General features: G+C 43.0%; 1 protein-coding gene across 1 annotated transcript; it reads left to right on the top strand.

The window, feature by feature from the left end:
* The first annotated feature begins 3950 nt into the window (after positions 1 to 3950).
* Positions 3951 to 9550, top strand: SCG2 (secretogranin II). The gene is made up of 2 exons (XM_048314777.1): positions 3951 to 4053; positions 7187 to 9550. Exon 2 carries the CDS (start codon positions 7201 to 7203, stop codon positions 9079 to 9081), a length of 1881 nt encoding a protein of 626 aa, XP_048170734.1. The 5' UTR covers positions 3951 to 4053; positions 7187 to 7200; the 3' UTR covers positions 9082 to 9550.
* The last annotated feature ends 4524 nt before the right edge of the window (positions 9551 to 14074 follow it).

The raw sequence follows: 14074 nt of genomic DNA, 5'->3' as shown, positions 1-14074 counted from the left end.
GAGCACTGGGGCAGACTCTCATGTCTCAGGGGTGGCAGCCACACCTTGCCTAAGGCTTCTCTTCAGAGTTTTTTGGTTTTTTTTTTTTTTATAAGCAGGCAGCCTGAAATCCTGAACTTGTAAATGCAGATGAATAGAAGTCTGGGTTTGGTTTTTCGTTTTTAATTTTCCCCAGCAAAACCTGTTCTTGAAATGTTCCCTCAGGGAGGTGTGTAGGGCAGGCTGGTGCTAAACCTGCTTAATCTCGTTGCAGTGTTGAATAAAGCCCAGTGATCTACAGCCAGTGAACGCTTGCCTTGACTTCTCTGCTTTTAAAGGACTGTGGTTACAGACTGCAAAGCCCTCATTTTTCCTTTCAGTGCTGTATTTGTCCCTCCCCTTATGGCTTTGGAAATGAAATTTGAGCCATTTATTATGCACTAAATTTAGGGAGGCCAAAAATATTTGCATACAAATATGATTGATCTTTCAAGCATGCAAAATGAGCAGAAAATGATGAGTCTGATGTTGGACACAAGCAGAGCTCAAGTATTTTTAAATTAAAATAATTTAAAAGAATCTGTATCTATGATGGCAGATGAGCTTTTTCTGAGGGAAGAAAACCTCCTCTTTCTCATTATATACAGAATAAATGAAGATATTCAAGTCAGATATGGACTGAATTTTAAATGTGACAATGGCGTTTATTCTGCAGGAGATGTCATGTCTATAATGAATTGTAAATTATTTTTAGTTGCTACTAGAAACAGAAGAAGGGGGAAAATAATCAATATTGACACAACCCTGCTTTATTTTTCAGCAGTGCTAATCTTTGGTGGCACCAGTTAGAGGAGGAGAGAGCTAGAGCTGAAGCACACAAACTGAAAACCTTCTGGTGCTTAGAAAAGGGCCGCAGCAGGCAGACAAATGTGCAGCCTCCCTGTTGCTGCTGGGATGGTCATTCCAGCAAGATCATCATTCCATCCTCTCCTGGGAGCTGGGCAGGTGTGGTGGGAGGCCATGGCTTGTGAACAGTGGTGGTTCTGGCCACCGTCACCCCACAGGTACTGGTGTGTCCTGGGGCCTGGGCAGAAGGACAGTGACCCCTTGGCCCCTGGCCCTTGCCAGACCATCCTTCCTCCTCAAGACAAATTTCCTGACTTTTCCTACTGACTTTAGGGATGATGATATTCCAGCTGGGGTATGACAAAACAGAGCAGGCTGGAACCCTCTTGTCTCTGTTTGCTGCAGTAAAGTTCCCCTCCCAACCCCCATGCCCTTTTTCTTGCATAAAATGAAATAAGAGCCTTTTGCTGCAGGGTGCAGGGTTGATTGATTAACTTTTATCTTCTCATGGTGCATGACTAGGTAAGGTAGAGCATGTGACAAGGCAAGCTGTTCAGAGAAATCACTGCAGATAGAGCTGGGCTGTTCCCAGGATCCACAAAAGGATGCAACATTGTTAAAATTCACTCGGAAAAACAAGATTACCAAGCTCCTTTGCTTAAGCAGTTGATATTGAGCTAATTCTAATGCAATTTCCTAAAAATCAGAGATGCTGTGATGTGATCTTACTCTTGTATAAAATACCATGGAACTTCTGATGACAGAACAGATCCAATTTTCTGTTGCATGAGTCATTTTGAGGAAAAGAATGCTGTACATTCAATATGACCAAAAAAAGTACATTCAGTAAGGCCCTCCTTATAGGGCTGTGTGGATGCAATCAATCGTAAGCACAAAGCCTAGGCAACACTTTTTGATATGGAGTAAAATTGACAGATGGATTGTAGAGAGCCTTTGGAAAATTTTATCCACTGAACACAGAATAACCACAGCAGAGACCTAAGCCAAGTGTCTGCCTGACTTTATATGCTGTAAACCTCAGGTGAGTGGTTAAGGAGGCTGGAATCTTGCTCATGTGCCAAATAATATGGGTGGTCTGAAACACTCTCTGATGCAGAAGATCAGGGATAGATAGATGGGGTTCAGCAGGATGATTTCATGGGAAAGAATTTGCTCCATAAGTATTAGTCATTTGGTGACAGAATGAACAAGAGCCCCTGTTGGAAATACCTGCAGAGGCACAAGAAAATTCCTGAAAGTGTGAATTGAGTAATTTTCTCCTGGGTGTTTTTTGTTATTATTTTGTTTGTTGGTTTTGATTACATTGAGAACTCTCTCAATGGACTGAGGCATATTAGTGATAGCAATGTCTGCAGAGCTGTGTTTTGTGGGCATCCAGAGCCTTGCTGAGGGGGATGTGGTGTTCAGCATACAGTTCCCAGCTGCTCAGAGGGCACTTGGACCTTGCCCTCTGCTTACTGCAGCAATGCCTTTCTGTTTCCCTTCTTCGGGGTTGCTGTCACAGGCCCTAATGCAATATTTTGTTTGGCTCTTTTCTTCCTGGGTCTGGTAATGAAAGTGAGTGTGTTGGATGGAATCTGGGACCAGAATAAAGCTGCTGCTGAAGAGTTTCAGCACAAAAACTGATACTGTATTTTACTCATAAAACTACATGAGTTTAAACAAGATCTCTGTTTCCAGATCTCCATGTCAACTACAGCAAATGTAGCCAGGATTGTCATCTTGTCTGTGTTCATGGCTACAACTATTTCTAGCTTACTGTTCTTACAACAATTTAATTTTGTAATGTTTATTGGCTTGGAAGGTACATTCATCCTAGGTTTTTTTCCCATTTTGTGCTGTAAAAGGTCAAAATTGTCAGGAAAGATTTATTTTTGGGGAAAAGGAATCCTTATTTAAAAGCCAAAGTAAAACATCCTTTCTGTAATAGAAAGGAAGCAGAAGGAACAAGCTAAAACTCTGAGCATCAGCTGAAGCCGTGTGTTACATCTTGTGCTTTGTGATTTATGGCACAGTGGTATTTACTCACCCCACTGCTCCAGGCGTGCAAGCACTGCCCTTTTTGAGTGCTGAGAATGGAGGTAAAACTGCAAGGGCCTTTTCAGCAGTGCCTGGCAGTGGTGCCAGGGATGGGGAGTCCCTCTCTGGCTCCATCCCCATCCAGAGGAGCGCCAGCCTGGTCCCTCTCCCATGCCACAGCCACTGGCAGAGGCAGAGCACACAGGCTGGGGCAGGAGGAACACTCTGCCTTGTCTTTCCCCAACATGCTTCAGTATTTCCAACTATCTTGGGCAAACCGTGGAGGGGTATCATTCCCCCCTCAGCTCCCTCCCTCAGGAGCACCCATCTCCAGTTGGTCCAGAGCTCCAGGGCCTCCTACACTTGATGACAAGGCCACAGATGCCATGAATTATCCCTGCCCTGTGACAAAGCCAGAAATGTGCCACAATAGCTCAGTCAATGAACTAGAGAAACTAAATTAAACCCCCTGCTGGCCATAGCTGTTGAAAGGCCGTCTCCTGCCAAGGCACGGGCACGGCCAGGCACACACACTCACAATGACCCTGGGCTGCAGGGTCTTCCTCATAGCTGGGCTCACACCCACCTCCAGCCCCTGCGTGTCCTCAGCTTTGTTCCTGCCCCACAGCCGTGTCAGAGCATGTGTCCCTGCTGCCGGTTTGGCCGGCACGCACCCTCCGAGGTGTGGGTCAGCTTCATCCACACACCCAAGCTGTGGATCAGCTTCATGAACCCACTCGGGGTGAGGGTCAGCTTCACCCACCCCCGAGGTGTACGTCGTGTTCAAGTCCCTCTTAGCCTGTGGGAGCCAAGAAGCAGAAGGCACTGGCTGTATGACGTCTCCCTTTTTTTTTTTTTTTTTTTCCTTTTTAAACCTTTTTTCCCTTTCCCTTTTCTTTCTTCCTTGCCTCCCTTTTATCTTCTTGGTTTTCCTCGTGGCTTTTTTCCTCTTTTTCACTTTTCTCCCCGATTTTTCTTCTTCCCCCTTTTCTCCGCTGCCGGTTTTACCCGCCCGGGTGTCTGCCCGCCCTCTGCGGGCTCGGGGGTCGCTCCGCCCGCGGAGGGTCCCGCGGAGGCTCGGCCGGGCGGGGCGGGGCGGGGCGCAGCCGTGACGCGCGGCGAGGGCGGTATAAGCGGGCGCTGTCCGGGTGCTGAAGCCGGCGGAGCGGCGGAGCGGCGGCAGCGCAGGTAGGGCTGCAGGGCTGTAGGGATGTTGGGATGTAGGGATGTGCGTGGGGGATCGGGCACCGAGCGAGCGGTGAAGTCGCACCGAGAGCCGGCGTTGCCGGGGCTGGCGCTCGCAAGGGAGCACATCTCTATAAAATGTAGCTCTATCACTATAGATATTCCATGTATGTGCTGTCAGTACCGCCCGTGGCTCAGACGGGAAGCAGAGCGCTCCCGGGAGCGATGGCACTCAGTCATGCCGGGTCGGCGACAAGGCGTTTCAGCGGATGGGCGGGGGGTTCCCTCGGATGCAAACACCCTCCGAGTTACTTCCCACATGTATCCGTACGCAAACAGTCATTATACTCACCAGAACTGCTGTGGGTTTGGGCTTTTACCCTTCGTTGCTGTTTTGTTTGTGTTTTCAGTCCCTTCCACAGGGTAAAGGGTTAGAGATGCTTTTAAACAAGATGAATTCACTGCAGTTGTGTTCTTTATTGCAGAAAAAAAAAATAAAATAAGGGAGGAAGAGTGCACGATATATTTATTTTCGTTATGGAAAACTGCTGTTACGTTTCACCTAAGACTTTCAGGGCAGGGACACATCTATAGGAAAAACGTATGAGTTTTCATAGCAAAATTTCACTGGAAACAGTAGAGTCACATCAGAAACAACTGCTAAGAGAACGAGAGAGCAAATTACTGCTACCATGGAAACATCCCAGAAAGGAGATATTTTCTGTGTCCATTTTTTAGGGAACTTTTTTCAGTCTGTATTGTCTTTGTATGTGTTAAATTTGGATCATGATTGCCTCATTTTGTAAAGAGGAACTTCTTCATCTTCATTTGTTGGCTAAAAGGTGATTTTCCTGTTTGTTAGGTGCTAATAGAGGAGAAAATATGCTCTCCATCTAGACTGGCTTCACAGTTATTGATCTGGAGACAAAAGAGCTGTTTTAGCATATTGTCCTTTGAGAGGCACAGGAGAGAATGTTTACAATATTTCCTAAAGATAGGCTAAAATGTCCTTTTTAAAAATCAAATGTGGAATCAAATTCTGAAAGACTGGGGAGGGGTCCTCTTACTTTGGGTGGCGCAATATATTTAATGACAAGATTTACGACCTGAACTCAAAGTTTTAAAAGAAATCATTCCCAAATCTGTTTGGCAAGGCTTTCAAATATCATCTACCAGTAAATTAGAAGTAAAAATTGACCTAGAGGCAAATGTGTATAAAATATGTAGAGAGGAACCAGTGATCTGTTATTCCGGTAAAGGAATTACCCAGTTGAGCAACATCTTTGTGGAACACTAAAGTAACTTTGCCTGGCTGCACACATTTTGATTTTAGTGGGATGCTCTTGCAAAGCCTGTAACAATCCAAACTGTGTGCAGCGAAGGAGGGTGAGTTCCTGGTCTTCGTGAGTGGGAGGTGCTTGGCAGATGATTACAGAATGACTCTCCCTTCCCCCATTGCTTGGAAAGGGCAGTTTCTCATGTGCTAATCAAACTAATTCTGTTAGTCTCTGCTGAAAAAGAAAAGTATTAATTTCACATATGCTACAGAAATAGCAAACTAGGTGTTTTTGTTTTGCTTTATTTTATGGAGATATACATTTATGTACAGGGCTAGTGCCATTTCTGTGACAGAAAATGAAGCAATGTCTTGGCTTTGTCTCAGGGCAAACTCAGACATGGAGGGTGGGACCTTCTAATCAGCTGTTGAACTAATCCTTTGTGAAATCAATGCTCAAATGTATCCAGGCTTGAAGTCAGAAATGTTTGGGGAAATTGTTTGCTATTATGCCTATTAGCCTGCTCATGCATACTGAGGGGGGAAAAATAAGCAGCTGTCTGAACTGATAGTGCTTTAATTATTTAGTGAAGTCACATTATGTTAAGGACAAAAACTGAGCGAAAAAATCTACAAGTGAGCTGAAATGAGCATATTCATGCTCACTTTGTACTTCCAGCCGTGGGTAAACACTGGTGTACACAGCTCTTTCAGGCTGTCATGAACCACCAGGATGCTTTTACCAAGCCAAAAACCAAAGGAACCAAAATAGGTCAATTAATCAAAGCAGTTTCTATCTTTATCATTCCTTTCTCATTATTGTACTTTATTTGTTAATGTAACTGGATCAGAAAAGAGTCTAATCTGTCCTGTGGCCCCAGTGTACCAGTGCCTGAGCATGTCCTAGGAAACAACTGATGGCAATTTTCCCCTGTGCTGTGTGGAGGGTGCCCAGCTCCCTGCAAGGCTGGGCTTTTGCAGCTGCATCCTCATGCACAGTGATGCTGTAATCATCTTAATTCTGTCAGAGGCATATTTTTCCCAGTTCTGTTCCAGAGTTTATTTTTCTCTGGTGTAAGCTGGGCAGACGTGGGTTTCTACTGATCTGTTCTAATCAAATTTGCCAATGGTCATGTTTCTGCCTGTCCTGGGACCTGACTCAGTTTCTGCTGAAGTGAATGAATAAGCAAATGAATGAAATCACCACTCACAACCTACCTACTCGAGCTCCTTTCCAAAATGGGCTTTAAAGTAGTTGGTAAAATTATTTTGTACCTTTAGGATAAATTTTAGTTTTCCTCTCATATAAAGGATCATTGCCCTAGGAAGATGACTCATAGAGTCATTAACTGATATTCACTTGTAATACAATTTTTTTTTTTTTAATGAAATAGCAAAATAAAGGAAGTAGTAGCTTCAGTAGCTTCAGTACTATCAGTACTGACAGAAATAAACTTGCAAGTAATTTTATATGCCATGTTCTCCACTTCATCACATTAATTTTATTGCAGTTTAGCACCATTCAGCAGCATTGTCCTGGCATGAAATTAGATGCCTTATGGAGCAATCTCACAAAATAATTCTGTCTGTAGTTTTAATGTTACTATTTCGAACAGCATTTAAATGTATGGATACACTGATTTTGTCATTTAGGTGCTTTGTTCTCAAGATCAAAGCGACATCTAGATATGTCTAGGGGCATTTCACAAGTTGTATAGGATTGGTATTTTGTACTTTGGTGCTGCCATTGGAAAATTAATGTTGGAGCATAGAGATAAGAAATTTCTTGCATAGTTCTGTTTCCTAAGCCTGTCTCCATGTGTTAACAGCTTCTTTTTTCTTCTTCTTCTTTGTTTAAAGGAAATATTTTAAATATGGCAGAAACTAAAATCTTCCAGCCTGGAGCAACCTGTGCTCTCACCTTTTTCTTTGTCCTAATCTGTTGGGTTGATGCAGCCTCCTTCCAGCAGCACCAGCTGCTTCAGAAAGAACCAGACTATGCAATGAAAAACTTACAAAGGCTCCCAAATCCCGATATGATCAAAGCACTGGAATACATAGAAGACCTTCGCAAGCAAACCAACAAGGGAGAAAGCAGCCCTGATTACAACTCTTATCAAAGTGTCCCATACCTCCTGCCACAGAAAGAAAGCAAGGATCAGCTTCACCTCCCAGATAACGTATGGGATTCTTTGACTGAAGAGGAGTCCCAATGGGTTAAGGTAATGCTAGAAGCCTTGCGGCAAGCTGAGAAGGAGTCAAAGGCTGGCCCAAAGGAGAATAAACCTTACGGTCTGAGTTCAGATAACAATTTTCCAGCTGGATTAACTGATGATTATGAGGCTTACAAGTGGCCTGAGAGGTGGCAAAAGTACCTCAAAATGCCACTTGGGCACTATGAAGATGGTTCAAGAGACAGTCCCTTCAAGCGTACCAACGAAATCGTGGAAGAGCAATACACCCCCCAGAGCCTTGCCACGCTGGAGTCGGTGTTCCAGGAGCTGGGGAAGATGGCAGGACCCAGTAACCACAAGAAAGAAAGGCTGGATGAGGACCAGAAACTGTATACAGATGATGAAGATGATGTGTATAAAGTGAATAACATTGCATATGAAGATGTGGTTGGAGGAGAAGATTGGAATCCCATAGAGGAAAAAGTGGAAAGCCAAACCCAGGAAGAGATAAAAGATAGCAAAGAGGAAATTGATAAACATGAAGAGGAGATTGATGAGGAAATGAAAAGATCAGGAAAACCCAGCTTCCTTGAGGATGAAATAAGAAGAGAAAATAAAGATCAAATGTCAGAGGATGTTTCAAAGCTAATGAATTATTACCTGAAGAGGCTGATGGGTAGTAGTGCTGGGAACAGGAAATTAAGGACTGGAGGAGAACTAGAGGAAAAAAGAGCATCCATGTTTTTGGATAAACAGTTTGATCCTCAGTCTATAGCTCAGCTGATAGAAATCTCAAGGAATTTGCAAATTCCTCCTGAGGATTTGATAGACATGTTGAAAGCTGGAGAAAAAAAGCAGCTTCAGAGTGAAAGGTTGGAAGCTGAGCAGGAAATGGAATTCCCAGAAGACCTCGACGAGATAACTGAAACCAATCTAGGACAGAGTGATATATTTAAAAATAATATAAACTCTAAAAATGGGTATGTGAAGCAGCCTCTTATTCCAGAAAATCTACCCGAAGACCTCAATATTGAAGATATTGTCAGCCTTCTGGGAAATGACAATTTAGCTAATCAGAATCCTTCCCACTTACTAAGTCGTCTTAATCAAGAGAATGATTTGCCAAGACTGTCTTACATTCCTAGAAGATTGAAAGGACACCTGTTCCCTAAAGCTTCCTGGATGAACGATTTGGAAAGGCGACAAATGGAGTATGAGAAACTGGATGAGAAGGACGAAGAACTGGCTGATTACTTGGCAAAGGTGCTGGCAAAATACCCTGAAGTGATCAATACAAACCAGATGAAACGAGTCTCAGCTCCAGCTTCTGAGAGCAATCTGCAGGAAGAGGAGCACCTGGAGCAGACCATCCGAGAGCACCTAAACCAGCTGGGACCACAGGAAGCTGCCAAGCTGGCTTCCCTCAGCAAAAGGCTCTCCATGGCCGGGGAAGCTGATGACACACAAGCCAAGCAGTACCTGGATGAGGATATGCTGGCCAAGGTGCTGGAGTATCTAAAACAGGAGAAATCAGAACTTGAAAGAGATCACATTACCAAGCGAGCAATGGAAAACATGTAATTGTTCCCCAAGTACTATTTCTCTTCAATGTGTTGACTTCTATCCCAATTCAGTTGTGATTTATTCCTGCTCTCTCACTAAACAACCTATGGTAGACTATTTACCATTGAACAGTCCGCATATCTTTCTCAGAGCTGTTATATTGTTTATTGATATACTTACATGTTATAAATTATGGGGCAAACAACAAATTGCTTCAAGTGTTTTAAGAAACAATTTAATGATATCAAGTAAAAGTATAGTATGTAAACAAATGACCTTTGCATTGTTAATAAAACATGATAAATGAAGAGTGACAATTATAATTTGAAATTTTTAAGATTAATTGGATTATTTTGTTACTGTCTGTAGTGGTTTTTGTGCAGTACCGAATAAAAAAATAAAGCATTATATATATATATAGTTTAATTTACAAGGCTTTTTCTATTCAGTGTTTTATTGTTGATGAATAAATTATTTCTGGACAATCGACTGTGTTTCTTTGTGAGAGTTGATAAAGTCATACTAATTGGAAACATTTTTTTACTTCTACATATGACTCTTCTGAAATATATTGTTTTTCCTACAGATTAAGTTGTTAGCATAAACTTGTGGTTTTCTGGGCCATAAGAACATCAGCTGGTATTACCCTTAAGGGCAGGGGGTACCTAAAGAGCTTGCTGAAGTCAATCAGTGTAATAATTGCATTACCTACAACTGAAAATTGGGCCTTACATGATTAAGAGATGTATCAGTGTCTCTTGGCAGCATGAGGAACATAAATGCTCTGTCCAGACAGGCTCTATGATGAAGCTCTGAAAAAAATACAAAATGGAACCTTCATTTGTGAGCTCTGGAAAGCTCTGCTGGAGTAGCTGGGAAGCTCTGCAGATGAGTCCCCCTCCATCTCTCACAATGGCAACCACAAAGAAAAAGCCAGGCTCCAAGGCAAGGCAGGCAGACAGCTCCCCTGTGGGGAACAGCACTGCTTTGTCTGATAAAAATATTATTTCCTTTTTTATGAATTGACCATTACATGTCACATAAATACACAGAAAACCTTTATTATTCAGCACAATATCTGGACACTTGAAATGTCTCTTGAGCTCCTGTTATGACCGGCAGTAGATGGTCTGGAAAGGTTCTGGCTCTTTTACAGAAGGAAATGTGCTTGCATAACTCTGTGAGTCAGATGTGGTTTTCACTGGGACAGCTCATTTCCAGGATTATAGTTTAAAAGTGGTATTCCCTGTGGTATTCTCCAGCATCTCATCTGGGCTAAGTGGGGTGGGGATGATTTTTTGGCAAGGCAGTGTCTAACGAAGTACAAAGGCTGCAGAAATAAAACTTCATCTTCACTGTCACCATTACCCTGAGCAAGCGCAGCTGACAGGAGCTCAGACCCTGTTCCAGCCATTATTCCTTGAACATACACCAGACAATAAAGTATCTGGTTTTCCAGGGGTGTGGAGGACCTGGAAGAGATGTCACACGTGGTGATGACAGGTGGGAGTTCCTTAGCACCATTCCCCTCCTGCCATAGCCTGTAGCAATCCCTTGCTACCCTGGCTCCTGAGCTGACCAAAGCCCTGGGGAACTGTTTGGCTGCCTCCAGGCTCTTAGGGAGAGCTCATTAAAAATTTGGGAGACCAGAATGGTTTTGGATCTAAGAAACCAGTAGTGCAAACCTATGCATAAAAGGACAGGTGCTGTCAGATACTGTATAGAAGAGGAAATAGCTTTGGAAAATCCAAATCTTGGCATGAGTAACTACATCACTTTTTTAGAAGACCACCTCATTCACAGTGTGTGCAAGCCATTAGGGACTTTGTGGTTCATCTTCACAAAAAAGAAAAGGGGTGTCGTGCTTGAAATAACAGAATTGCACTTCATCTAACAGAACTCTATGGAAGCTTCAAGCTGATTTCGAGCTAAAAAGTAACATCAGCACTTTTTCCTCTTCAAGCCACAGAAAGTAGACAACTAATTTCCCTATGAAGTGCTTTATTTCTAACAAACTCATATCCAACTCTATACTGAAATTAAATGAAATGAGAAAATATTAAATAGACAGCACTCTCTTGGTAGCTATAGCTGCCTCTTGCTATGCAACCAAAGCTCGCGCAGAAGAGCAGATATTTATACCTGAATATGCAAGACAGCATTATCCCAATGTACATCCCATCATGAGATCTGCTCCATTAAACCACTCCAGAGCCTCCCCCTGCAGAGAGGCTGTGTAGTGCTTAATTGTTTTTAACAGCCATGGCTGCTTCTGCTTTCATTTGTCTGTGGTTTGTGTTTTCTTTATGGGTGCAGTGGGACAAACAGTCATGTTGTTAATAATGCACACAGAATGCATAACCCATAACAGATACACCACCAAGCTTATTATTATAATTATATACAAAATAAAGTGACCACCCTGCAATTTTTGCTCAGGCAGTGAGGAGCAGATTTTTAATTCCTCTTTTGTACTATGATTTGACAGCATCCCAGATGCAGCTGGTTTATACTCTCTATCAGTGGCTTTTGTCCAGCAGAGAAAATGTTTCTGCTCAGATCTTCCTCTTAAAACTTGCTTCACTGTGTCCTCATATTTATAAGGTCCTCCCCAACACACAGGTTGAACAGAAATTCTGCATCTGGTCAAATATAACAAGCTACTGAACACTTTCCTCAGGACCTGAGGTAGTTCTTTTTTGTACATACACTAGAATTCACTTATTAGTACCCATAAGAGTTAATGCTTTTTTGTTTATTTTTTTTCATGAATTCATATGCTACTGCAAGTGCTTTGTTTACATCTGCCTCTTGATGGTTCCATTATTTTGTCAGCTGGAGCTCTTAAATGAGAACACTTGTTGATTCAAAAATTAATGTAACCAAATTACCTTGACGGGAGAAATGAGATTGTAGCAATTATTTCCTTCTAAAAGGGTATTTCCACAGTGCAGTGGAAGGGGGTTGAGTTGCATGTAATATGACAGTTGTAACTGTTTCCCAAAGCACTTTACAAGACACTCATTTTGCAGGAGAAGCGACATAAGCCATGATTTTCTTAACATGACAAAGGGAAGCCAAGGCTGGAGCACAGGCACCCGGAGCTGTGCTTTGTGTCATTCTGCCATTCTTGCTGTTACTGACGAGAACACTCACAATTCAAACCTGCATCTCCAGACACACCTGACCCAACCCCATCTTCCATTACTTAGGTTAAACATGACATCATGGGAACAGAGGAGTTCTGTGGCCAAGGGATGTGCAGTGGGGACTGCTGTGTGGGAGCAGCATTCCCTGGAGCATCCCGTACCTTCCTTCCAGGATGCACAGCACTGACCAGTGGCTATTTACTACGTGATGCATAAATCCATACAGACACAGCTGGATGCCAGCTGCACTTTGCATTTGTTCAGCTACCCAAGCGCCTCCAGAGAGGTTAATGTGAGCTACAGGAACTCCAGTTAGCAGCAGCAGGCAGGTGCAGAGCCTCTAGTGCATAAAGTGGAAAGGAGAAGCCCTGAATCAGAGCTGATTAGCTGAAGAGCCACGTTATTCCTGACTTTTGGATTATTCAAAAACATTTGAGATCGTTAATAATTCATTTGCAGATGTAGCAGAGCTCTAAATGTGGCTGATTAAATGCATTTGACGTTTCTCTTGAGAGAGGCTGTTATTCCAGGAAACCACTTGGTATCTGCAAATGTCTTGGAACTAGTGTACTCAAAATTACGGGTTCACTCACAGTGTTTTCCCTTGTAAAGAAAGAAAAGTGACCTCTGATTCCGAATGTAATGTGCCCTGGTGAATAACTATGGCACAATGATTTTAAAAGTTCCCCACAGCCACTCAGCAGATTTGCTGTGTAATGACATGGTCCAACATGCAGAGCTCTGCCTTCCTCTGCCAAGACAAAAACCTGCAGACTGTGAGCAAGGCAGGTCCTACACACCTGGGGAAGGAGATCTTAAAAAAGGGTTGTTTGACAACTTTCCAGCTCTCACAATTGGTGGTCAGTGATATGCTTCCCAAAACCCTTCCTGGCATCAGCCTGAAAGTAGAGCCCCATGCTTTATCCTGGCACAGAAGCCAGGCTCTCATGGAATGCCTTGGTGGGAGTGCCACAAGGCCTTCAGGTCCTCTGCTGGATGAGCAGGATCCAAGACAGGAGCTAAAAGAAATAATGAGCTTTATACCACCTTTGTGTGTCCCTGATTATGTCAGCAAATCTGGGTTTGTTGAGCTTCTTGCTTAAGTTAGAGTAAATCTCTTCTGGCGTAGCTGTAGGGTGCATTTTTTGCCACTCCATTTAAATGTTTAATGAGAACTAAGTGTTTATGCAAATTTGAGCACATGTTTTTCAAGGGGGTCACCCACATCAGGGAGTTTTCCTACTACTCTGCTTACTGCAGTCACCACCACTGGGACACCTCATCTACTGGAGACAGTGGGATCCTTCCCTGACAGAACTTTGCTCAGGGTCACCTTGGGAAAGCCTTTTTGGGTTATTTTCCTCTTGTCCTAAGCTCATGCCAACGCACAGAAAGGAGGGGCACTGCATCTGTCTTTTGAGATCTCCAGGTGAAACATAAGGTCATTCTTTATTGTCTCTGAAAACCCTTTCCAAAATCATACTTCCTTTTTTCCTAGCTCAAATTTTAGATACTATTTAGTTTCACATTGTAAATATCTTGATCCTGACGGCAAGAAGAAACCTCCCATCCCCACTTTTCTCTCTCCTCTTTGACCTAAGAGATGGTGTGAGACTGCTTGGATGAGATGCAACGTATAATTTCTGCAAAGAAACACATTTTTACCATGGCTACATGTTTTGCCACCTGCTAATAAATGTCATAGCAGCACAACAAACCACTTAGATCTACCAGCACTCATACTCCCCTTTTAAGTATGTAAGAGCCAGGCCAGGTACAGCATGTACAGACACAGAAAAAGGTAAAAACGAAGATAAATCCTTAAATGGGGAAAACTCAAAAATTCCTGGCTTGTTATCCAT

The sequence above is a fragment of the Corvus hawaiiensis genome, chromosome 10 (assembly GCF_020740725.1).
Source record: "Corvus hawaiiensis isolate bCorHaw1 chromosome 10, bCorHaw1.pri.cur, whole genome shotgun sequence".
NCBI lineage: Eukaryota > Metazoa > Chordata > Aves > Passeriformes > Corvidae > Corvus > Corvus hawaiiensis.
This window is presented reverse-complemented; position numbering and strand designations above follow the sequence as displayed.

Coding starts and splice junctions, on each gene's coding strand:
- SCG2 (XM_048314777.1), top strand. CDS start 7,201: ATGGCAGAAACTAAAATCTTCCAGCCTGGAGCAACCTGTGCTCTCACC.